At 41.5% G+C, this 24,038-nt stretch overlaps 1 protein-coding gene across 2 annotated transcripts in view; it reads right to left on the bottom strand.

Moving 5' to 3' along the window:
* Positions 1-17,265, bottom strand: part of LOC137874016 (receptor-type tyrosine-protein phosphatase gamma-like) — a 598,619-nt gene extending 581,354 nt beyond the window's left edge. For both annotated transcript variants that reach the window (XM_068712605.1, XM_068712604.1), the window contains exon 1: positions 16,740-17,265. In XM_068712605.1, the coding sequence (XP_068568706.1) occupies positions 16,740-16,833 (94 nt within the window). In that variant the 5' untranslated portion in view covers positions 16,834-17,265. The remainder of the gene's footprint in view (positions 1-16,739) is intronic.
* Positions 17,266-24,038: the final 6,773 nt, after the last annotated feature.

The following is a 24,038-nucleotide window of genomic DNA, read 5'->3' as shown; positions in this document are numbered from 1 at the left end:
CACAAAATGACACAGTCTCTGTTGTATGTTGACTGATGACATTGTTTTCTGGTGGCACATACGAATGGTTACCGGTCTGCACCTCTAAGGTTAGGTTAAGGTTTGGTTTGGGCATCTAAGACTACTTTAAGGCTATGGAAAGGTCACGACCATAGTTAAAATGAACCCATGTTAACTGGTTGGCAAGAAACAAGACATGAACCACAGTCCCCTCAGTCCAAAGTGCCACACCTGATGTAAGGGTATGTTGTGTTTGAATCTATATTACTACAGCAAGGTAAGACCTTCAGCTAGCACAGGCATTGTCTACTGTTGTGAAAACTAGCACTGGTTAACCTTAACTTTACCTCATACCTCATATATTTATTTTAAACCATATGCCTGTACAACCAGCAGTTTATTTCCACATCTCTTTTAGGATCACAGCAAATCCACATTCTAACAGGCTTTTAGGACCACTCTCTCTTTCTGTCTCTTAGTTAAATAATGAGTAAGTATCCAGAAAGCTAAAAAACAGCAAACGTCCTGTTGTGGAGGCAAACCCAAATAGCTCCAAGAGATAAATCCTCATCCAAGACACTGTTCATTTGCACTTGGCAGCCTGTAATGATGCTGCTGATATCATTGCAGGCCTTAACATAATAATAATAAAAATAATAATAACTTTATTTATACCTTTAAAAACAGAGTTTACAGAGTACTTTGACAGACAAAGTAGCAAAAGCAAGGCAATAATAACAATAACAGAAAGCTCAGTGAGACAGTCAATATGATAAAAATAAAGTAAGAAATAAAATAAAATAGAATATATATATATTAGTCAAATAATTTAGCAAAATCCACAAATTAAAATAAAACTGAAATAAAACAGAAAAGCAACGACATCACATAAAAGCCAGTCTGTAAAAATGTGTTTTAAGAAGTGATTTAAAAGAGCCTTTTCTCCTCAGGCAGGTCGTTACAAAGCCGAGGGGTCCTGATGGCAAACATGCCATCAGGACCCCTCAACACAGATATCCAGAAAACATGATTGGTTTTCAAGGTGTCTGGTTTTCTTGAATTACTGGCAAACTGATTGGTGGAACAAAGGCTGGATTACTAACCAGGCAAAGCGAGAAACTGCCTCAGGGCCCCAGACCCCCAGGGGTCCCTTTCTCCTGAATGCCCTAGATTCAGTGTCTGTCAGTTGGTTTGTAGTAAATGAATCACTTGCACGTTAGTTTTCTATCTTTCTGAATATGAACCACTAAACTACAATATCAGTTGTGGAGGGACCCTGATCTAGTTTTCAAAGACTACTCCACCAATTTAACATTGCACTCCTATAAAAGTGACTCACTGCGTACACTTAAAAAAAAATGTTTTGGCCATGGGTGATATGATAGTAAAAAAAGGAATTAAATGAAGGCTTAATCAATCAAATAATAAGTTCATTAATTAATTAAATAATTTTCAACCTTAAATGCCATCCCTTAAATATTGAATCCCTTTACTGTCTTTGAGCTGTCGGCCAAACTCATGATTTTCGACATCACATGTCTCTAGTTGCTTTGGCATCCGTACTTGTACACGCTAATTAATTAATTGCAAACCTGAATGAAAAAAAGTGCGTTCAAGAGCCAAATAAAAAAAATTCAAGAGACTCCAGATTAAATAAACATCTGGAAGAAATAAGATGCATTTATTAGCAGTAAAAGCACACTGAATTACGTTGCTGTCCTATTCTCCCTCTCTCTCAGTGTGGAACCTAGAAAGTACTTCAGGAGCGTCAGGGTTGGCTGATTTCCATTCGATTTCCCCTGCGGGTCATCCATCGGCCTGGGGACGTGGCGAGCTGGAGTGCCCAGCCCGAGGTGATTAACAGAAGAAAGATGGCTGCAGTTTGCGGCGTAAATCCAAAGGCGTTTCAGGTGGAACACGGGTGCTTGTCTAGCAATGAGGAATGGGGGAAGGCTTCACCCAATCCAACAGTGAAAATCTCCTCTTACTCCAGTTTCAGCAAACAGAGGGGAGGCCAAGATGGAGAGGGGAAGTTAAAAAGAAGAATATCTTTTAACAAGACCACAAAATAAAACATATTGCATGATAGAAAACTTCACTCACAGAAACGGAAGAAAGAGTGACAGGGGCTGAGAAAGCTTGAGTGGAATCCTCTGCACCCAGAGGTGATATTAGTGAACCCCATCTGTTGAACATCTGGCGCGAGGAGCCAAACACAAAGTGGCCTGCTCTGGAAATCTTAAATTCAGCAGCCATGCACTCACAGAGGGCAAGACAAGACCTCTCCATTCATCATCCACCTAACATGTTCTCCTCACACACAGCATGAGATATTATCTCTCTGCAAAACCTATTGAATAGTTTAAGCAATCAATCAATCAATCAATCAATCAATCAATCAATCAATCAATCATTTAACCATGTCAAATGCTAACAAATGCCCATCAAGCTGAGGCTAAAGCGATCTCTTAAAATAAAGTCAAACCTAAAATGTTCAGTTTACAATGATATCCAACCAAACACTCTGAAACTGCATCTTACAAGTTACTATAGTGACTGAATTGATCACTGTAATTTTAAAACGGCTATTGCTTAAAATAGAAATGAAAAGAAGATACAGTGGCACAGACCGATGTTTGGACTGATGCCAAACTTCAGAAAACATGATGGTGCTCATAGAACATTTGCCTGATAATTCTACATTATGAACACATCCATGTTGAAATCGGCAGGAGGAGAGCTAGATGACGTTAGCTGTTAGCAACTGGTGAGCTAAATAACAGAGATAACGTACATAGAACATGAGTTATATTATGATGCGTTTAAGCTCTATCCAGTAACGATTTGTATTGGGCAAAGTTAAATAAGAACGTAATCATGATGTGTTCAAACGTAATCTTGTCAAATTTAGTTTTGGGTGAGAAGCTTGATGCAGCTGAAAAGGAGATAATTACTAATTCTTTTGAAACCATTACGGGAACGGTGATAAAGGAGTGTATGTTGAACTACAGTATATCTGATTCATTGTTGTTGTTTTTAAATTGGGTAGCAAACATCATGGAAATATACTGGTAATGGTATCGTCTCCTAAACTTTTGGTATATGGTGACATCCCTAGACTGTTGCATTAGATGATTTATCTGCAAAAATCAAATCACAGTCAGATTGAAGGTTTAATTGTCAGTTAATATGATTTAACGATAAAATAAATCCTCTTAGCTGATTGTTCAGGGGCAACAGTCACTGACAATTTGTGAAAATGCTTTGCTACAGTAAACCACATTATATGCTGAAATTGCTCGCAGTAATATTGTTGGTCAAGTGTCATAACCATAACTCATAATTTGAATCTGCAAATTGCTGGGTTACCTGTCAGGGTCTACTGTTTCTGTCAATATGTATCTGGTGGAAGGACAGGTGGAAGTGATTACAGGGAGTGAGAAGTCCTTGATAACTGGAGTGTGACTGCGTTATATGAAAAGTCAAAGTTGCTATTAGAACTTCAAACCCGTTGTTTAGCGGAACCATGGCATGTCCATGTAACTGACAGGATTCATGCCTGACTTCCCCTCTCTGCAGGTGGAGCCTTTCTCCTTTGTCACGATCTTAACTCTCTCACTTCTCTTTGCAAGAAGCTCGATCATTTATTGTCAAGTGAATCGTTGCATGTTCAGTCCATGTTGAACAGCCAGTTCTTATTAGGCTAGCAGTGTGGCTCTAGGGATCGTGATGAAGACAGGTGTGTTCTGGTCTGGTCTGCAGTAACGGAAATATCTCAAATGCTGGATAGATTGCCATGAAACGTGATACAGACATCAGGTTCCATAGAGAAGGAACCCTAATGACTTTTGATCTTGTGCTACCAGTAGCGTAAAGCTTTTAATTATTCTGTGAAATAGCTCAACATCTACTGGACGGAATGGCTCACAGGTTTGTATGGATTCATGGTTCCCAGATGATATACTTTGACACTCCTCTGACTTTCCATTGAGCAGCACTGTATTGTTGGCATGTTTAGTTAATAGCAAAATGTCTTGACAACTATTAGATGGATTGCTATGGGATTGGGTACACATGGTGATATCCCCAACTGGATCAAAAATAATCTGACATAGTCATTTCTGTTTCCACCAGTAAGTCACGTGTTGTCAAATGTTCCCATGTTAATCCATGACAACACAACGGCCAAGAGGAAAGTAAACTCCTCCACCACCATTCTCTCACATGGGGTCAGGGAAGAATTAGCTTGGAGATTGAGAGACAGACAGAGTACATAAAGTCAAATAAGACAGCTGGAAGAGGACCAAGCACCAAAGACCAGAGAATCTTACAGCACAACAGAGATGTAAGATCGAGGGTGAGGTCACTAGAGATTAAAAAAAGAAGAGAGAGTATTGCTGTTTAAAGCACCTCCCCCTGGAACTAAAACAAATTGGGCTATGCTCTTGTCTCGGTGGCCCCCAAGTGCCCATCTCTCTCTCCGAGGAGGAAGCCAGTGTCTCCCAAGCATTAAAGTGGAAAAACCAACACCACTGCAAGAATTTAATGAGGAGGGCTCTGCACTGTTCTGCGCTCGCTGTGTGACACAACACTTCTTGGCATGCAGGGATTTTTTTCTCTCTCTGTTCTTTATTCACTGCCTTTATTTCCACTGCCTACACAGGAGGAATGAAGTGGAAATCCAGGCTTGAAACCAGCCCTGGCCCAACACAGACACTGATCCACGATGTGTTTAGCACTGCTTAGGAAAAAAGTCTGGAAGTAGGGGACAACTGTGAACAAAGTAAATCCAATAAGAAACGTAAGACTTGTGAGCAGAACCAAGGTCAAAGGCACAATCAGTTTACTCTGTGTATAGATTGAGAAATGCACTTTTTGATTAATTGTCTGGTGTCTTTTAACAGTTTTATTTTGTATTTATCTTTCTTTATGTGAAAACATATGTTGTATATTTACATTTATCGAGCAGTGTTGGTTGTGAACTTTCCTCAAAATTCTATTAATGCATGTTATAGTGTATAATAAATTCAAGTTAAATCAACACCTAAATCTTAACTCCTGAAACAATCATTAATGGTCAATAATGACCTAGAGACAGTGCCCCTTTTCCACAAATATACATTGTACTACTTCATCTCATCGGGCTGACGCTGGTGCATTGACTCTGAACAGATCCCAGTTGAGTGGCTCGATGAAGCTGTGCACAACACCAGAAAAACTGAGCTGAAGAGAAGGTTTGTGCTCCCTTTGTAAATATTTGATCAATCATGGGCAGCCATGAGATTGGAGTACAGACATTGACTTTTATTTGGGAGCTGCTTATGTGATATTGGTGGAGGGGGGAGGGGGGGCAAAAAATGTATTCTCGGAGTGGGGGTCTGTGTTGAAAATGGGACAGGATGTTGATGGATGAACATTTCCAACACTGGTCTGATTGAGTGGTAAAACAAACCTTATTGGGTGGCACAATATTTTCTCCAACTCAATAACTCAAAATCAGAGATCACATTATTTAGTCCCCCAAGCCCTCAGTCCCATGGGCAGTGCCCCGTTCGTTATCATAAAGTCCACTGCCAGAAACTTAGGAGTACTATTTGACTCAGATTTAAACCACAAGAGTTCTCCAGTCCTGTTTTTTCAAATAAGAACCATCTCCAAAATCAAACCTGGAAAAAGTCATTTATGCTTTTATCTTTTCAAGTTTTGACTACTGTGACTCCCTTCTCTCTGGCATCATCCAGAAGTCACTCTCTCACCTCCAACGACAGTGTTCAGAACGCAGCAGCTCTGCTTCTCACTGGTTTAAACAGATGACATCACATCACCCCAATCCTGGCTTCTCTCCATTGGCTACAATACATTTACATAGGTTTACATAGGTTTTGGTTATTAGTAAATTTAAAGGTAACACAGGTTATCTAAATAATTTCACTCAAACCAAAACTAATGGTGTGTTCACACCGAACGTAACCTTTTTGCACTGCACGATTACACACATTGTTGAGTCAGAAATGGAGGAAAGAAATATTGTGTCTGTCTGTGGTCACAGAGCATAACTCTGTATATGTGTAAACCACAGACTGTCTACTGTATTAACAATGACATTGCTGCCTTATTTATTCCTAGATGATGCTATCTAGCTACAAAGTTAGCATAGCCTAGCACGGAATGATCCAAACTCCATTCAACTCTAAGTTGTCTGCTTGTCGTCTTGCAAACAGCCCCTTAAAAAGCATAAATTCAGATTTGTTTTCAAATCGGCATCATAATGTAGTTATTTCAGCATTGTTTTTATCCGTTTATCGCATGTGAAATCACAGCATATTTAACATGGGCCTGCCGATGCATTCAACCCGCGTTGGACCCGTTCTCATGAGTCAGCTGTCGAATTATACAGCGTTATATGATCACAGGGAGTTTGTGTATCAGGTCTCCACTTCTGTCTCTCTCCCTGTCTGACAGGATGATCGCTGCCCTGATGTCTTAAGTTATTCTGTTTGCGCATGATACAAAAAGTCTGACTGGCTGTGAGTCCACTGCTGTGAGAAGGAAATATAATTATGTACTAATAAATATGACAATAAACAAACAAATCCTGCCTTTTTCTAGCCACAGTACATATAGCCTATGTCCCAGTAAGAAAGACGAAAACATTATAACGTCTTTTATCAATTGATGGTTTTTATAATGCTAGATTTTAGGGGCTGCTGCCAGCTCCTCAGCACCTCTACTTCCATCTATGGTAAGAGTCTACAGCCCAGCTAGCAGCAGTGCTTGGAGTTAAATGTTTACACCACAGTGCTAATATACTCACACTGAGCATGTTTACATGCTAATGTCCAGCAGGAAACGTTTGACATGGTCGCCATCTTTATTTCTCGTGTTGGCATGTTAAGGCTGATGGGAATGGGATTAGTTTTGCAGGTATTAATCGAAATCCTTTATTAGGAAAAAACCCTTGAGATGTACCATCTCATATCGAGAGGGTCCTCAACGACGATTTTACAATACAAGCACAATTAGACGAAACATTTGACAAAAATCGAAACAACAACAAGACAAATAAACGATACTAAATATCACAACTTAAAAATTTAAAATGAAATAATAAGACATACAAAATCAGGAGGTCATACTCCAGCAGAGCATGAAAATGGATCAGTCTTTCATGCGTTATAGAAATGTATGGGTTAGACACACATTTAAAAATGATGTTGGGAGCAAATCAAGAGTTTTATACATCTTAGAGTCATGACAAGGACAGCCAAGAACAAATCTACATAATCTATTAGAAACTACATTAGTTCATAAACCAAAATATATTCCAAACATATGCCTGATGATGGAGCTAAATGAAAAGTGTATTGCCAAAGTGATTACAATTTATCCCATGGGGAACTTGAATGTCTGAATTAAATGTTATTTTGGCCAATACAAAAAAATGTAATTGAATTGAAATTGAATCCATTTGCTGTCAAAATGACCAAAGTCTGGGCTCCACCAAAGTCAGTGGGATTTATTCTCTGGGGACCACGAATGTTTGCACCAAATTTCATCAAAATGAAGCTGATATCTACTAATGACTTCAGCCTGGACGCAAGTGGTGTACTGATTGACTTTCCCATCACTAGAGCCATGCTGCCAACATAACCACAACAGATTGATGGACCTTGGAGGAGCAGAAGCTTTTACTCCCCAGTCCCTACTATAGATCAAGATGCTTCACCTCCAATGATGTAACTCATTTGCATCATTTCATTAGACCTTCCTGCCTGATGAACACCCACATCCTTCAAATGTGTCCCAGACTGAGACCCGGTGGATGTCAAAGTAAATTATTGAGTCATACTCATAATGGGTGAACTGGTCTTGAGATCTAACATCTACTACGTTCTCCTGTATTTGCTTCCCACTTGTGTGAAAATGTGGTTGCTTGAGTTACAGCAATTAACCTGTTGAGTAAAAGACGATCATCGCTGATGGGAAATTTATGAGATGATGAGATGCAGGCTGTAAACAGCCAGAGCTTGGTTTCCTCTCAGTCTCTTCGTCTAGGCTAGTGGTGGCCCTTTATCTTCATAAAATGATAATATCATTTTTATTTCCTCAGTAACAGCTAAGGAGGAGGTTTTAAAAGGTGTCCTTACGTGTCCAGCCCTTTGCATCTGGATGCCGACTTTGAGATTCCTCCAGAATCTTAATTTTCACTGCTCTATTAATTAATGACTTTTACAGCTAATTTTTACAGCAAAAAACTTTGTGAGCACTTAACAACTGTAAAATGTGTGTGTGTGTGTGTGTGTGTGTGTGTGTGTGTGTGTGTGTGTGTGTGTGTGTGTGTAGAGGGTTGGGGGGGATGGGATTTAACTTTATGGACATTAGTTTGGGCTGTGTTTAGAATAATAATTTGTGGTTACAGAAGCATGTTAATGTGACCAGAGAGGAGAGAAACCCAGGGGGCCGGCAAGAGAACCAAATGATGCTGTATGAATAGGAAAGAGTGATCGAAAGAAGGTAAGGACAGGAGAGACAAAAAGAAAATAAGTTGTATTACAAAGTCTGGGTTTAGTAGTGGAAAGAGCAACATAACAAAAACACAAAGAAAATAAAAAGATAAATGGGAATGAGCAAGGAACAAAAAGGAGGGCAGAAGGTATGAAGGGAACTACAAAAGAGGAAAAGAAAAGAGTAAAACAAAAGAAGTTGTTTGAAGAATAGAATGAGTGGATGTACTACAAAAACAGAATGGCCAAAAAATGGAAAAAAGAATAAAAAAGAGAGGAAGAGGAGCCAAAGGGATGACAAGATGAAATAAAAGAACGAAATGTGTTTTCGAAAGAAGAGCAGAAGAATAAAAAGAGAAAAACTATGAGGGAAGAATGGAGACATGAACAGTGGAAGGTCAAAGAGAAATAAAAAACAGCAGAAAAAGGCCAGAGAGGAGAGAGGTAGTGGGCCAAGAGGAAGAGAAGGAGGTGAGGGAAAGGCTTACTGAGCTGTTCAGTGAAACATTAGGACCGTTGTCTGACTGACACACCAATATCATAGTAAAGTGGGGACATTTCTTTAACCTTTCTCACGGAGAAAGCAGCTGCTTCCATTCCTCTGTCAGTAGGGATGACTGATGGAAGTCAAGTCAAGTGCATTTCAACATTCAAAATGAGACAACGTTATGGGAAATGGCAGGAACACCCATCTACACCTTTCACTGGTGTATCGGCGAGCTGTCACAGCTCCGGAGTGAATGGCCACCTATCGAGCCTGACAAAAGAACACAAAGTGTCTGAAAGTCCTGACATGTGCCATGGTGGTAGAAGAGGGGGGGGGCGGCCCGTGGCCAAAAAGAACCACCACCTGGCGACTGTCTGCCACCTCTCTGTCAGGAATATCCCATCAAACGGCATCTTACAGCTTCTGAATCGACTGGCCGTGTCACCAGTTTGGATGTTGGGGGTGGGTGCAGACTCTCTCTTTGGCTTTTATCGTGTCCATTTGTTTTCCCATCTCATCTCCTTCTTGTCTCACCTCCCTGTGTTTGTTTGGTGTCATCGTCGTTTAGGCTCGTCAGCCTCCATGCCAGTGGACAGCCTGTCAGTCTAAGCTCCTTTTAACACACAGCGGCCCGGCACGGTGACACACAAGCTCCCCTGGCATCCCGCTTAGCAAAATAGAAAAAAAGGGCTTGGCTGCGTACACCTCTCCACTCTCATCAGCATCTCGTGCTGTCTCTGTGTCTTTCTCTCTTCTCTTTGTTTTTCTCCTCTCTGTGTTGTGTTTCTGCCTGCACGCAACCGCAGCCTGCCAGGCTGTCTTGCAGCAGTTATTGGTTCACCAAGAGGGAATGGAGACAAAAGAAGTGCGCAGGCTCTTTTTGCCAGAAGTACATTCAACTAATCATTTACTCTGTAGTTGTACCTCCAGCTGCAGCAAACAGCTGCTCTCAGTGAGGAAGAACTGGTGAACCCACTGTGTACACCAAACAGCAGACAGACATATTTAGCGATGGCTGTGGATGGGGCACTAACGAAGGGCCCTGTGATTTCTGTGATGTGGAAACCACTGACGGAGTGGCAGAATGTAATGATAAAAAAGGAATCGACTGTAATTCATGGTTTTCCCTTCTATTATGAGCATTTTGTCACAGCAGCTAAGCTGAATATAGAGAAAGAAAGTGTTGTTATGTTCGGTGCTTCTATCCTTTGCTCTCTGTGTTGGTGTTTTACCAAGGGGAGGGGCTCACATAGCCTCTTAAGTTATCCAAAGAACTGAGGAATTAGACACCAACAGGTTCATTTAGAGCACTTTATTTACAAAAGAATTGCATTGTTGTGTTTGATCTATTGAATCAATTTCTTAATGATAAAAACATTCACTATTTTGGTGAGTTACCTTTTGTGATAAAAAATTTGCTTGGATCCCAAAACACAGAATTAAAAAAAAATTTAAATTGTAAACAGAAATTGAAAAAAAAAAAAATGCATTATGGAAAGGAGATTTCATAGGGCCTTAATAGTGGAGCATTGAGCAGCTAAAGAGCCAGGCACTTTGTGAAAAGGAGGTTGAGACCAAACCAGAGCTGAAAACAGATAAATGGATGCTGCTGTGTCTGCTGGATGTGTAATAAGCATTGATTGTACAAGCATTTTATCTAACTAAAACATCTGAAATCTGCAAACCTTTCTGACCAGATAAGTAAACCAAGATCACAAATGTACACAGACATTCAATACCACTGTTAGGTACTTGTGATTTGTCTGTACTCAGTGCTATGAACACATTTGGGTGATTCCCAAAAATATATTGGAGTTTGATAGACAGCCCTTGTTGCCTAGCCGAGAAAAATGTCAAGCTTATTGATGAGTACAAATCCGTCACACAAGCAGTGCAGCGTGATCTGGTGTTGGTTCTCTTTAAAGACAATGCGACTGGATCTACCATGGAAAAAGACTACTTCAAAGTTTGTTTGATGCAGGATCCAGGCTTTTTCCAACAGCATTAGTCAGTCGTATGAAACGCCTGCTTCAGAGGCATGATGGTGATAATGGCTGAGGGAAGCAGAACACATGGCAGCCAACACAAAAAACCCTGCCGGAAGCAAACAAGACTTAGCAAAGCAGAATGAACAGAGCGAGAACAGTGGAGGGAGATTGGGGGGAGGGGGGGGGGGGGGGGGGGGGGGTCAATGCTGTCATAGGCCTGACTGAGCAAAAATTTCGGGAGGCACCCTTCAGAAAATGATAGGGGAACACCCCCTCTCTCCTCCAAATAATCCAGCTCTGGACTTGATTAAAACAATGAAGTGGAACAATAGAGACACGGAGATAAGTGAAAGCCTGATGGTGGTTGAAGAGCGCTTTACTTTCAGCAACCCATTATGTCTGCGAGAAACCGGGCCCAGCATGATGAGGAGGCCAGACAGCTCCATCTCTTCCACTCTCCTCCTTTTTCACGCTGCACTGTGGGGCCACGAGCTTATGAATTCATAAAAAAGAAAACAAATTCTGATGAGAAACAGATTAAAAAGCTAACAGGCACGCTCAGCTGAGCGGAAACGCTGATCAAAAACAAAATAAGACGATGCTCTGTGCTCGGCTTCGCTCATGGTGTTCCTGAGATATCATTAGCGCCCCGGCACTTAATATCATCATTACTATTGTTATCATTATCAGACCTATTTATCTTTAGTTCCCCCTTTGTGCAACAAAACAGCATCATTTCCCGCTAAAAATCAATAGCCCGATAGAAGGGATGTTTTCATCTTCCTCCATTTATCTGCTTCCCGGTCCCTCTAGCTCAGGCAGCTCCCTACTAATGACACGGCGACAGCTACCAAACAGCATCCTACATGGATAACTGCCTGCCGCCACCCCTCCCACCCCAGCTGCATCTTACATTCACACACACAAACATGACGCGCTATCTTTTAATCAATCTATTAAGGAAAGCCGAGACGGTGTTGACAGGCCCTTCGCTTACTGATAAAGTGACCCGCGAGCCGACGTGCAAGCGCTTTCCCGGCCACAGCGGAGGCCGGATAATAGCTCGCCGAGCACTGAGATGATGATGATGATAATGTTGGCAACCGAGGGCCACGAAGCATATCCAATCCCTTCCCTAAATGTCAAACTTCTCCCCGTATCGCTGGGACAAAAAGGCTCAGAGAAAAGGTTTGTGACACGGAGGCCTGCTTAGAATGGTTAACAAACCCACTTGTCTCATTTGTTCCTGGATTTAAGAGAAGCAGGGAAGGCGCATGTGTATGCGCATACACACTCAGAGAAGAGAAAAGGACGGTGCATTAAAAAGAACAGGGGAGGAGACAGAGATAGATGGAAGGAGGGTCTGTGCGTTTGTGGGGGTGAAAACATGTGCTAGCTCAAGTGCTTGTTGTGAGATTACAATGACTGTTCTGTTTTTCCTCCTGCCCAGGAGCGACGGGGCCCATTCATGTTCACAGCAGAGAGCGACAGATTGAAGGCCAGACATCTCTTTCTGTCTCCTCTGTCTTCTCCCTTTTCTTTTCTTTCTCTGTCTCTCTTGTGTTTGGTTAACCCAGGGCTGAAGTGCAGCGCAGTGACAGCGGCGTGATGCCTCGACGCTGACACCACACGCCGCAGACGGAAAAGGGAAAGTGATGCTCTGTGTCAGCTAGCGGACACCCCGCGGGGATGTTCAGAGCTTTCCAACACCCAAAAAAACAGATGTTTGCATGGCTGCAAACCGGCCATTATGTGGGCGACTGGGGGCGTGTTTGCAGCAGTCGGGTCACTGGTGCAGACACGACAGCGCGGGACAATCTCCCTGTATTTCTAAAGGCACTTGGCTGAATCATTACCGGTGTTGCTCTGCAGCGAGGTATGACATTATTCAGGTGGACTCCAGAGAAAACAATGTATTCTACTCTTGGAAAGCTCAGAGGATGAAGCGCTTAAGCCGTGGACGCAGACATCAGAGCCTCCACACTGAGGAAATCGCAGGGAGCCGCTTCAAAAGATGCAAAAGTGCATGTACATGAAGTGAGATAAATCACCGGCACCTTTCTCACACAGCTCCGAGCTGCTCTTTCTAGAGCTTTTTTCCAACGCGTGTGGTATGTTAATCTGAAAGGGAGTGAGAATCTTTACCACAGTTCACTCAGGTCTAGTGAACGAACCAATGAAAGCTAAATTCTTTAAAAACTCAGAGCATGAGAGATGAGAGATGTGGTTTAACAGACACAGTACTTTAACACTGCTGAACCTGATCATTACCGCAATATCTCTTCATCAATATTCTTCATACTGAAGACAGACAGTGAATCACATCAGCACAGCCATTTCAAGCACCTCCTTTATCCTGTATTCCTGATGGGATCTTATTCATAAATCTAAATCCTAATTTTTCTCATTAGTATGATTATCTTGTTTGTTATTTTTTTTTTTTTTGCCAGCTGATTTGTATTGGAAACAATTTGGAACGACACCCCACTCGCAAAAATCTGCCAGTGGGGTGCCGTTGTTTTTCTTTTCTTTTGAAGAAAAATAAATGATGTAGGACTCAATACAACTGCAAAATGAACCAACATGCTAAATGTCTGGATGTATTTGTATGTATGGCTGTATTTCACAGAAAGACCATCTTTTAACAAGGCACAAGCGAGAATCTTTACACAAAGAGAGAATCTTTTCAGAACCTCCCCATTATTATCTTCGCTCCACAACAAAGCAGGTCCAGTAAACCACATACAGATGATTATACATCATCAGCCACAAAAACGATCCACATTTGCATGTGGCCCACGGGTGACGTGTTTTTTTTTACGGGAAGTCGATCTTGCCTTTTGCTGCGCTTTTCCAAACCAATCTCCTGGATAAGAGTCTTATTAATAGAAAAGAGGAGCGGGCCAAAAGTAAGCAGAGCAGCACTGAGAGCCTGCAGATGATGATACCCAGAGAGAAGCACACTCATCTCTGTTTCTACATCATCTGCCAGCCATTAACATGAACCAGCCACCTCGGGCTCGCTCCACTATCATGACAACACGCAGTCCAGCCGAGGGGAGAGAGAGGAGGTCAAGTAGAGACAGAGATTATTATTATGTCCCACCACGGATTTGTCCTTTGGGGACAATGTCCACTTTCACAGATCTTCGTCATGTCGCTAAAGCATCACAAGCAGGCAGCTGAATATCTGTCCATCTTTTCCTTTGTTACTATTTGCTATATTTCCTTAGTTTATATTTCCTTAAAATAGATTTTCCCCCAACCCAAAATATTTTTAGATTTTTGCTTTAATTTGTTATCTTTTAAAAGACAAAGTGCAGCTGATTTTGACATTAGGATTGTCATGCAAGAAGCCCCAGCCCCTGTCTCATAGCAGGCAGATTATTCATTTATTTTTACTGTTGATATAATCATTAAATGTATCTGTTCAATGTGTTAATTTTCTTTTCAATTAACACACTGACCAGACTGTTCTATCTGCTAATGAGCTAGTTTAATAATAACCACGATATCTTTACTAAAAAAAGGATTAATCCATTTGGTTTTATTAATTTTGGTCTGTGAAAAACTACCAGCTAAACAATCCTCAGGAACCACTGCAAATAAATTAATTCTCAACCTGTGGGACAGACTGCTCTCTATCCGTCTACCTATGCCTCCATCCATCCATCAGCACCATCCATCTCTCCCAGCAGCTCTCTCTTTCACTTCTCCACTCAGTCAACATTATTTCTCTCCAGATTTGTAATCAGATAGAAATGTGAGATGAAAAATAGAGAGGATGGAGAGGCACGACACAAAACCCCTGAATGTCTAACAAGCTCCATTTCATAAAATTCATCGTCTATCTATTTATCTATCAATCTGAACGGCATACTGGGATGGATTTGTTAGAGCACTGACTGTGTTCATTGGTCAACAGGGCAGCATAATCTTTTGCTCTCCGACTCTCACTCTGTGTGTTTAATGACATCTCTTAAGGCTCATAAAACACGAGAGCTAATCTAGGCGAACTGATACAGTCCGACTAGCGGGTCACATCTACAGACAGCTCCAACACACGCTCAGAGAATGTCCACATTCTAGTGGCCCCTCAGACTGGGGTTTGGGGGGCCAGTAGGTGTCCACAATGCGATAGGGGGTCCGATGGAATTAGTAAAGCCCGGTTTGCTCACGCCACTGCAACACACCAATCTGAGAGCAGAGCCGGCTATCATATCAATATGCTATCAACCTCCCGACGTGACACAATCAGACAGTGTGGGGGAAGGCTGGGTTCCATTTTAAATGGACCGTTTAGTCGTTTTACGAGCTGAATTACATCTCTGAGCTCCTCTGTGTGCTCTGGCTGAGAGAAACAAACTATCACTCCACATTACACGTCCATCATTCTCTTTTGCTTATTTTGTCTTGTAATTGAATCCTCTGAAAGCACCATTAGTCATGCCAAAAACAATAACAGAGTAAAGAGGGATTTGGTTAGAAATATTGGGATATTTATTTTTTGTCCATATCTCTATTAAATACAGTCTGACAATAATGATTCATATCGGATGACAAAGATGCTCACAGAGGGAGGTCCTTTGTAAAATATTATCACCTATGCACATAATATGAATCAAATTTAAGGCCGGTGGAGAACACAAGAACATCACTGTCTCGCATTAAGCCGTTATAGGGTTGGACAGCCCGTGAAAGTGTCTGAGACGTCTCTTGGCTCTTCCACATGTAGTGCACGTGGACACTGTGGTCAAGGTCAAATTTGATTTGTTGGATTTATTTTCCAATTTGATACAATAGGTTCCTCCTCCTGACTATCTGAGAGTAAAAAGCAACAGAAGAGGTGTTGTTCCTCTTCAGGTGTTGGCTCCTGAGGCTTTGGACCAAACAGGGGTCCAGGGCCCAGGGGTCTTTGGTTTAGCTGTAATTAAAGCAGAGGGCTCCCTTTGCAAAATGAATGTGGGAAACAGTTGAAATATATTAAGTAATATCTGGAGATTAGTCCAATTAGAGAAAGAAAGCATTTTGTTTCTCTCCATTAAAAATGCAAAGTGTTCCTCAGCCATGCGGGTATCTAGAGACTGACTGACTGTTGGTGGAACTCCTCTGACGGGTCTACCTGACGACCCCAAACACAGGCACGAGGTCTGCTCCCCCCTCAGCACAGATTTAAGCCTCAACTGCAGTTTTCTGGGTTTTGTAGCGGAGTGTGTGAAGCGGCTTCACAGCCCTGCTGTCTTGCTTCAGGCGGTGAGATAACGGCTTTGGCTGACAAGGCATCACATCTTCCCCATTGCATCTACCCAGAGCTCAGACCCAACTACCAACCTGCCCTGCTGCTCACTTAAAGCTATCTCAACCACACCATTGTATCTTCCTTCCTAGTTTGATTGTTATTTAACGGGTGAAATAGGGGGGAAAGGGGGACTGCAGAGTCAGAGGGAGGACTACGTTCCTCCAGAGAGGGAAAGCAGGGGAAACGCGCTCCTATGATATAGTTGGATATTAGGAGGTTGTAACAGGTCACTCCGCTGCATACTAATCCTCTCACTAACTGCCTTTTCGCGTGTCCGACAGTTTCCAGTCGTCGTGCCGGAGAAGCGGGTCGTGCCCCGTCATAGGATATTCAATGAGGGGACTTTATTCTATCAGCCTGTTAGAGATCCGTCCCGACAACAACACAGTGATGACCACATTCCTTCATGGACACGCGCAACAAACAAGCCCAGTGTTTGACTTGGAGGGTGTGAAACTTACCAGGATGACACTCGGCCCGGAGGAGCACGAAGGCAGGCAGAATGAGTGAGAAAATCCACCAGCAGCAACAACACGAATGCAGTAGCCTCCACATGGCAGTAATGTGCACGTCGACATGCAAACAATAAGCCGCAACAACTGTTGAGTTTCTCCCTTTTTGCGGGCGATTCAGCGACGCCTTCGCTGCGTAAAAAGCAGCGCAGGAGACGGAGCGCAGACGGAGACCGGGCACGGTGGAGGTGGAGGGGGGAGAGATGTTCAGAGGTCCAGTGAAGAGTCTTTCCGTCCCGAAAAAACCCAGATATCCCCGGATAAGAGCATAACACGCGGGTACCGCTGGTTGTGGAGGAGCGTGTGTTCAGCAAGGTGAGAGCGGGTTGGTGGAGACTAGCAGCGACGGTCCACACGGCGCGTCGTCGCTCCTGCGGCTGCGGCAGTGGAGGCAGCGCTCGTCAGGCACACAGAGATGGGAGAGTCGGTGCTGGTATTAGTGGTAGAGAGGCACTGGAGGCTTTCCATTCCTCCGTCCATCCAGGAAATAGCGTGTGAGCCCAAGTCTGGCAGAGACTTTAAAACAGTCTTGAGGGGGAGAGAGAGAGCGAGAGAGAAAGGTTGGAGAGAGCGAGAGGATAGGGAGAGAGAGAGGTCATTCCTCCGGATCCTAGCGCCGGCATCAGAACGCACACTCGCTCAGTTTAATAGTGAGCACATGTCCCACAATAATAGGTAATAATAGATATGAGCTCCCAGGGGATCCTCGAGCTTTTTGTTCATATTAATGACTCCAAAATAGATCCGCATTAGACAGAGCACCCCGTTTCACCACTGCAGAAGAGTTTGTCCTAGAAGGAGCCAAGAATGGAAGGACCTGGTTTAGTAATGATTTATTGACTTTACCAAAGGCATCAATCAATGCACTAAACTGAAGCAAAATAATGCTGTGATTATACATTTCTGTCCCTATGACGGCAAGTAAAGGTAAAATTAAAAGATGATTAAAGCAGGGGCGTAAATATGGACCGTGCAGGCTGGGGGGGGGGGGGGGGCGCGCTTCCAACATTTTGTTGAGCTGATAATGGGCCCTGTCAAGTGAGTCAGATTAGGGCTTTGTAAATATGCCTGTTTTCAAAGAAGAACTCTTATAAAATGTATACCATTCAAACACAACCTATCCACAGTGAGATACATTGGGATTGGACATGTGAAAAACCCCAGAAGGAGGAGCAGACACCAACACCATCCTTCTGAAAAGAGAGACATTCTTCACACTTAACACACAATATCACTGTAGGGCATGTATTTAGATTTTGGTCTTCAATCTTCGGTAAGTGGTTAGAGTTGTTTAATGGACATCTGAATGAATTCATTTTGACCAATTCACTCAAGAGTTAAAGGTGCTCATCACAAAATTTAGGGCATATCTTTTGCCTCTTGGCTCTCAATAAGGTGATGGCTGAGCAAGGGGCTAGCAGCGAACAGTGCAAAAAACGGCAACAGTGCAATGAGAAGAACTGGAGGTGGGTGCTACGCTTCCATGAAAAACGTGAGTTTGGTGTGGGAAGCTGGGTTTTGAGTGGTGAGTCCCAACAGCCATATACAGCTAGTCAATGGGGCATGCACACGTGCACTAACGTGCACTAAAATGTTCGAACAGCCGGCCCGGTTATGTGAACAAAGCACAGAGAATCTCTGATTACAACACACAAAGAGGGAGGTGTACTCCATTCTCTGTTCAGGTAGACGTTGCTACACTATATCTTTACATAGACAATAGTCCTTTGATGCTGAAAGAAAAATAAAAGCGTTAAATCCTCAAGAGAGCGAATGCAGTGGTAGTTCCCATACACAGCTGACAGAAAGACTGAAAGAAAAGAAAAGAAGAGCAGCAGAGCCGACCGGCCCCAGTATGAACTGACATTTGCAACTCCTCCTTACAACAATGTGCAGTCTTTTAAAAGAATCAACCATTGCCCCAGTCCATAAGTCTGCTAAAAAAAACATGCCTCAATGACTTCATTTCATTGGCTATGAAAGTGTTTGAGCACTTAGTCCTTTCCTACCTGAAGTCCTGTATACCTCCACTCCATATCAGTTTGCTTATCGTGCTAACAGATCTGTTGAGGATGCTATAAGCCAGGCTCTTCGCTCTGCAATCAACCAATACCACTCGGTTTAAAACCAATTATTAAAAACTGAACTTGTCATGGAAAAATTCCACCGCAAACTGCCACTGCTAAACAGAGAGGTCAAGAGATAATATTAGTCCCATGTGAATCAGCATTTTGGAGTTGATTTGGGTATTGTTTTTCCTTTTTCAATTATTCTTTATTTTTACACACTTTCTTTAGGCCTCTCTCTCAGTCAAGAATGATGGAGGCTGCGTTAGCAATATAAGTGAAGGTTCTGTCAGCATTTTGGGTGCAAATTCAGGAGGTCCAGCTCCCTACACAGCATTGAGACACATTTGGAGGTTGCTGCCTGATGTTACAAAGAGCCATGACATCATATCAGGGAATAATGTCAGCAAAGTCAAGCAAAATAGAGACTGTGTTTATCCCGTGTGAATGCACTGCATGAAACACAGATTTGGGGGGGTAATTCTAAATAACATGAGGTCCCCTGGTAATACTAGTCCTGTGTGAATAGGGCTTTAGTCTCTGTCAGAAGCCTAGCAGAGGAGCTCTGTACAGTCTGAGACTGTGGCTCATCAACAGAGACAGCGGAACAGAGCTTTACAACAGCCAAATCCCAAGGCCCCCCAACACTACTGGCTATGGCTGTTATCAGCTGCCAATCACAAAGTTCAGTCTGTCATTGAGTGAGCTGTAAGTGTGTTGGAGTCACTTGTAGCTGCAGGGTAAAGGATATAATAGTACCATAATACCATGTCCACCAGAGGCACTTTTGGAACCAGGGTTCCCTAAATCTTTCTCTAATTAACCAATCATCTCTTTACCATAACCGATGGAAGCAGTTATTCAAAATGTTCAACTATTTCTGTATGGGTACTGCAGATTTTTCATAAAATAAGACTGGATGGATTGGATTGTGAGAGACACAAAGAGACACTAAACAGGATATCAATCTGACCAAAAATGTGTGATGTCTTATTTTTATTTGTCTGCTTTTAGACTGTATCCAGGTCTGTCTAAAGACAGTTGATGTGGACTGTTGTTTTCATGATTTTTTGGATGACAAACATGCAGAATTAGGTTTACCCAAAAGATATATCCAGTTACAAAACATATTAATTACAATTCTGAAGGTAAACACGACAGGTCATTTGTAAAGTGTAGCTACTAACAGTCAGTGAGATGTGTGATGTTTGGAGTGTAACTGACTCTGGGCTACTGATAAAGACACCCACAAACTCAAAGGAACTTCATATGGGTAAAGGATCAACATGTATAATGTCATTACTGATTGTAAAGCCCTCTGGGGCAAATTTGTGATTTGTGATATTGGGCTATACAATATAATTTGACTTGAATGGAACATTACACACATTCTTAAACATCAAATTCAAGGACTCCAGGCCCAACTCCCGCCAATTAAAGGACCAACAAGGCATGATTTGAGACACCGGTCAAGGTTAATTACTGCAACAGTTTGAATCTCAATGATGAGAACACAAACAACAAATAAAAAGAGAGATTTGAATGTGCACTACAAAACAAGTATTTGATTGCAAGTATTGTTGTTTGTTTTTCTAATGGACTTTGAGTCTGTCAAATTAAGATGAACTGAACTTTCATTGACACATGCCTTTTCAAAAACTTTGAGTTGATTTTTCGTGGGACCATGCCTAAATAACACAGGCAACTGACTTCAGCAGCATTCCTGTGTTCTCAAGAAACTCAAAAGTATTTTTTGAGCTCTAGCTCAACTTTAGTTGTGTCACCTCTTTTTATTGAGTACGTTCACTCAGAACTCAAATATTACGCTGCGACATTGGTCGTCATTTTGTTTTTGTGGATACACAGTCGAGATTTTGCACAGTGAATAAAGACATCGACCACTGAAATGTGGAGCACACATGTTCAAAACGTAAGCTATAGTGTAAAAGAACAGGGAGCGTCCGGCGTCCAAACCAAGACTGTAAACTTTATTTCCCCTAACAATGACAAATCAGTTCGGACCAGATCCACTCCTTCTGTTCTTACCTTTCACAAATAAACCCAAGACCTCACTGTTTACCAGAGGGAACTCCAATTCACTCAGAGCATTTCACTAAAAGGCTCACAGTAGCTTAGCCGTAGAACAGTTTAGCTCCGACAGACTGCCAGTCCTCGCTGCTGGTATCAATAGTTTTCATGTGCGTGAAAAATCATGTGAAAGAGTTGTTTATTGATCACCCCCTCGGTGTGTAAAGACCTTTAAACTGTTTAAAACCCACTCAATTTGTGGAAAGAAAGATAATATGGACATCATTCATCTGTCTGAACAACTTGTAATCCTGTAATTTATGACAACAAATACATGTTGGTGTTTTTTACTATGTAAAGAGTGACAAAGACAAATGTTATATGTAGTTTGAAGGCAAAGATACACCAATGTGTTCACGCATCAGCCTCCGTCAAACAGTGTAACACCAGTGTTCTGAGACTGATGTGACTAGTGATGAGGGTTACATGTTGAAGGGGAAGAATGCATGCGGAACTTAAAAGTGGTTATGCTCATTAAATGTGTGGGGTTCACGGGAGCTAAACGGGAGAATTTGAGAGCAGCACACTTCTTTTTTCACATGTAAAAATGGATACAGGTGCTTAAGAGCATAATGCTGCTCTTTATATGTGCCATGCACAAGTGTAGAATTTTAAAACACTGAAATGATCGGGGTGATCAGAATGTAAAACACCTGTTTTCACATGCAGAGGTTAATTCAGTGTGGAGCTGCCTGTTACTGATCAGCTGTTGTGTTGAAAAGCAGATCAAGGAGCATTTACATTACCTGCACCAAACCAATATATTATTCTGGTAGAAACACAAAGAATGACTCAACCCTTGTGTAGCGAACCCCAGCCGGACAATGGTGAAGCGTACTGATGTTTCCAGAGGCCTTTATTTATTTTTTCTTGATTTAAACCAATCTCCAGAAAACACCATAAGAGCTACGGAACAGATACAACATAAATGAGCTCTTACGAGTTTAAACATTCCTTAAATACAGTTAAATATACATGGGAGCATTAATTAAACATTTTCTCTAATATATATATACATTTCAAAAGCACATGTAAAAAACGAAATATAGCATTAGCTTAAAATTACAGCTTAGTCATTTAGCTAACCCTCTTAAGCTAACATTAGCATCTAATTGAAACAGAAATACAACTAGAAAATGCATTTCCTGCTGAAAATGCGTTGGAATGCTGAAAGCTGAAATGAATTGCAAAAACATTGCTGAAAATATTGAAATGAGAGACTACCTGTCTGAAAAATGTTGAAACCCGAAAACATTTAAACTGCACTGTTGAAAACCCTTCTAGTTGAAACGTCTAACTATGGTGTCTGTAGCTGAAAGTATAAGAAAGAAGAAGGCTTTGAAAATTGAAAAAGTTTAACAGGATTTGAAGATTTTCTCCATAGATATCTTATTCAAAACAAATTGCAAAAAGCTTAATAATTCAAAAATGTAAAGATTATAAATATGAAAAGTCATATCACCCTCTCCTGAAAGAGCTGAACATTTTGATATTCGAATGGTTTCTGTGGCTTAAAAAATGTCAGCAGTAGTGATATTTGTAGTGGTAGTAGTAGAAGTTGTAGTAGAAGTATTGTTTGAAGTAGAAGTATTAGTAGCATTGGAGATATTTATAGTAGTAGTAGAAGTTGTAGTTGTAGTAGAAGTATTATTAGTAGTAGAAGTATTAGTAATTAGAAGTAGTAGAAGTAGTCGTAGTAATAGCTGTAGTATTGGTTGTTGTATTTAATATAACAGTAGTAGTAGTAGAAGAAGTAGTAGTATGAGTAATAGTAATAGCAGTATTTGAAGTAGCAGTAATAGCAGTAGTAGAAATACGAGTAGCATTCATACTTTTAGCTGTAGTAGTATTAGTATTGGTAGTAGCATGAATAGCAGCATTAGTAGTAGTAGTAGCAGTTGTAGTATAAGTAATAGTAGTACTGGTAGTATTAGCAGTAGTGGTAGTAATAATAGCAGTAGTAGTAGTGGTAATAGTTGCAACAACAAAAGTTGTAGTAGAAGTAGTATTAGTAGCAGTAGTAGTAATACTAGAAATATTAGCAGCAGTAGTAGTAGTTGTCGTAGTATTAGTAAGAGCATTAATTATTTCAACAAAAAAAGCCTCATTTTGAGCTTAATGTTTAAATACAGTTAATCCATGGGGCTTTTATTTTGAAAGGGTGGGGCTGGGTGGGTTAGACAGGAGGAGAGGAGACTGAATCATAATGTTAGATAAACACAAACAGGTTATTAAATGACAGGCTTCATCAAAAGCATTTCAGTTGGAATTCATTCCGTGGGGCTTGTATTTTAAAATGGTGTGTGTGTGTGTGTGAGTGTGTGGGGGGGTCCTCTAAAAGTCTCTAATACCTGAATGACTGTATAAGAGATACACACACAGAGAGAGAGAGACACACAGAGAGATAGAGAGACACACAGAGAGAGAGATACACACGCAGAGAGAGAGAGAGACACACACAGAGAGATAGAGTGAGGCTTGTGTCTGTGAGTCTGTGTGTTTATAAACATCAGTAATTAGCTCAAGCACGAACACCTGTGAGCCTGGCCGCCTTTTCATGAGAAAAGACTGGGAAACACCTGTCAAACAAAACCCCCAAAACACCATAACCATAGCCCCTATTGCTCCAATATTAATACTGGAGAGGGAGGATGACTTGAAGAACAGATCATGTGAAAATTGTGTCTGTAGTGTAAAAAAAGTGGCTTCAATGGCGATTTAGAAATGGGGTACGGTTGTCTGTGCAAGACTTTTTTGAAGTACGTTTTAACATTGGGGTCTATGGAGGAGAAAGTTGGTTTTCCTCTCAAGTAAAGGCCTTTGTGCCAAATGTGTAAATCTGTGAGATTCCATAGTCATATGTCTACGACAAGGACAAGATTAGCTACGTTTCCATCCAAAAATGATGCATGTAGAGTGAAAATTGAGGAGTCAGTCGCAAAAGACAAATATTTTTTTCACAGAAATCTCAGGCTTCTCTTCACTCTAGCGATGACATCACGCACTCTAAGCTGCGCAATACACACCCATTATAAAAGCAGAAAAGGACTGAAAAACACATAAAAGCAAAAATTGCTACAGCTCAAAAAATATA

Source organism: Cebidichthys violaceus, unplaced genomic scaffold (genome assembly GCF_023349555.1).
Source record: "Cebidichthys violaceus isolate CVI_PGR_0920_01 unplaced genomic scaffold, fCebVio1.0.p SCAF_17, whole genome shotgun sequence".
NCBI lineage: Eukaryota > Metazoa > Chordata > Actinopteri > Perciformes > Stichaeidae > Cebidichthys > Cebidichthys violaceus.
Note: the sequence above shows the minus strand (reverse complement) of the source record. Positions and strands in the feature narration are given on the sequence as shown.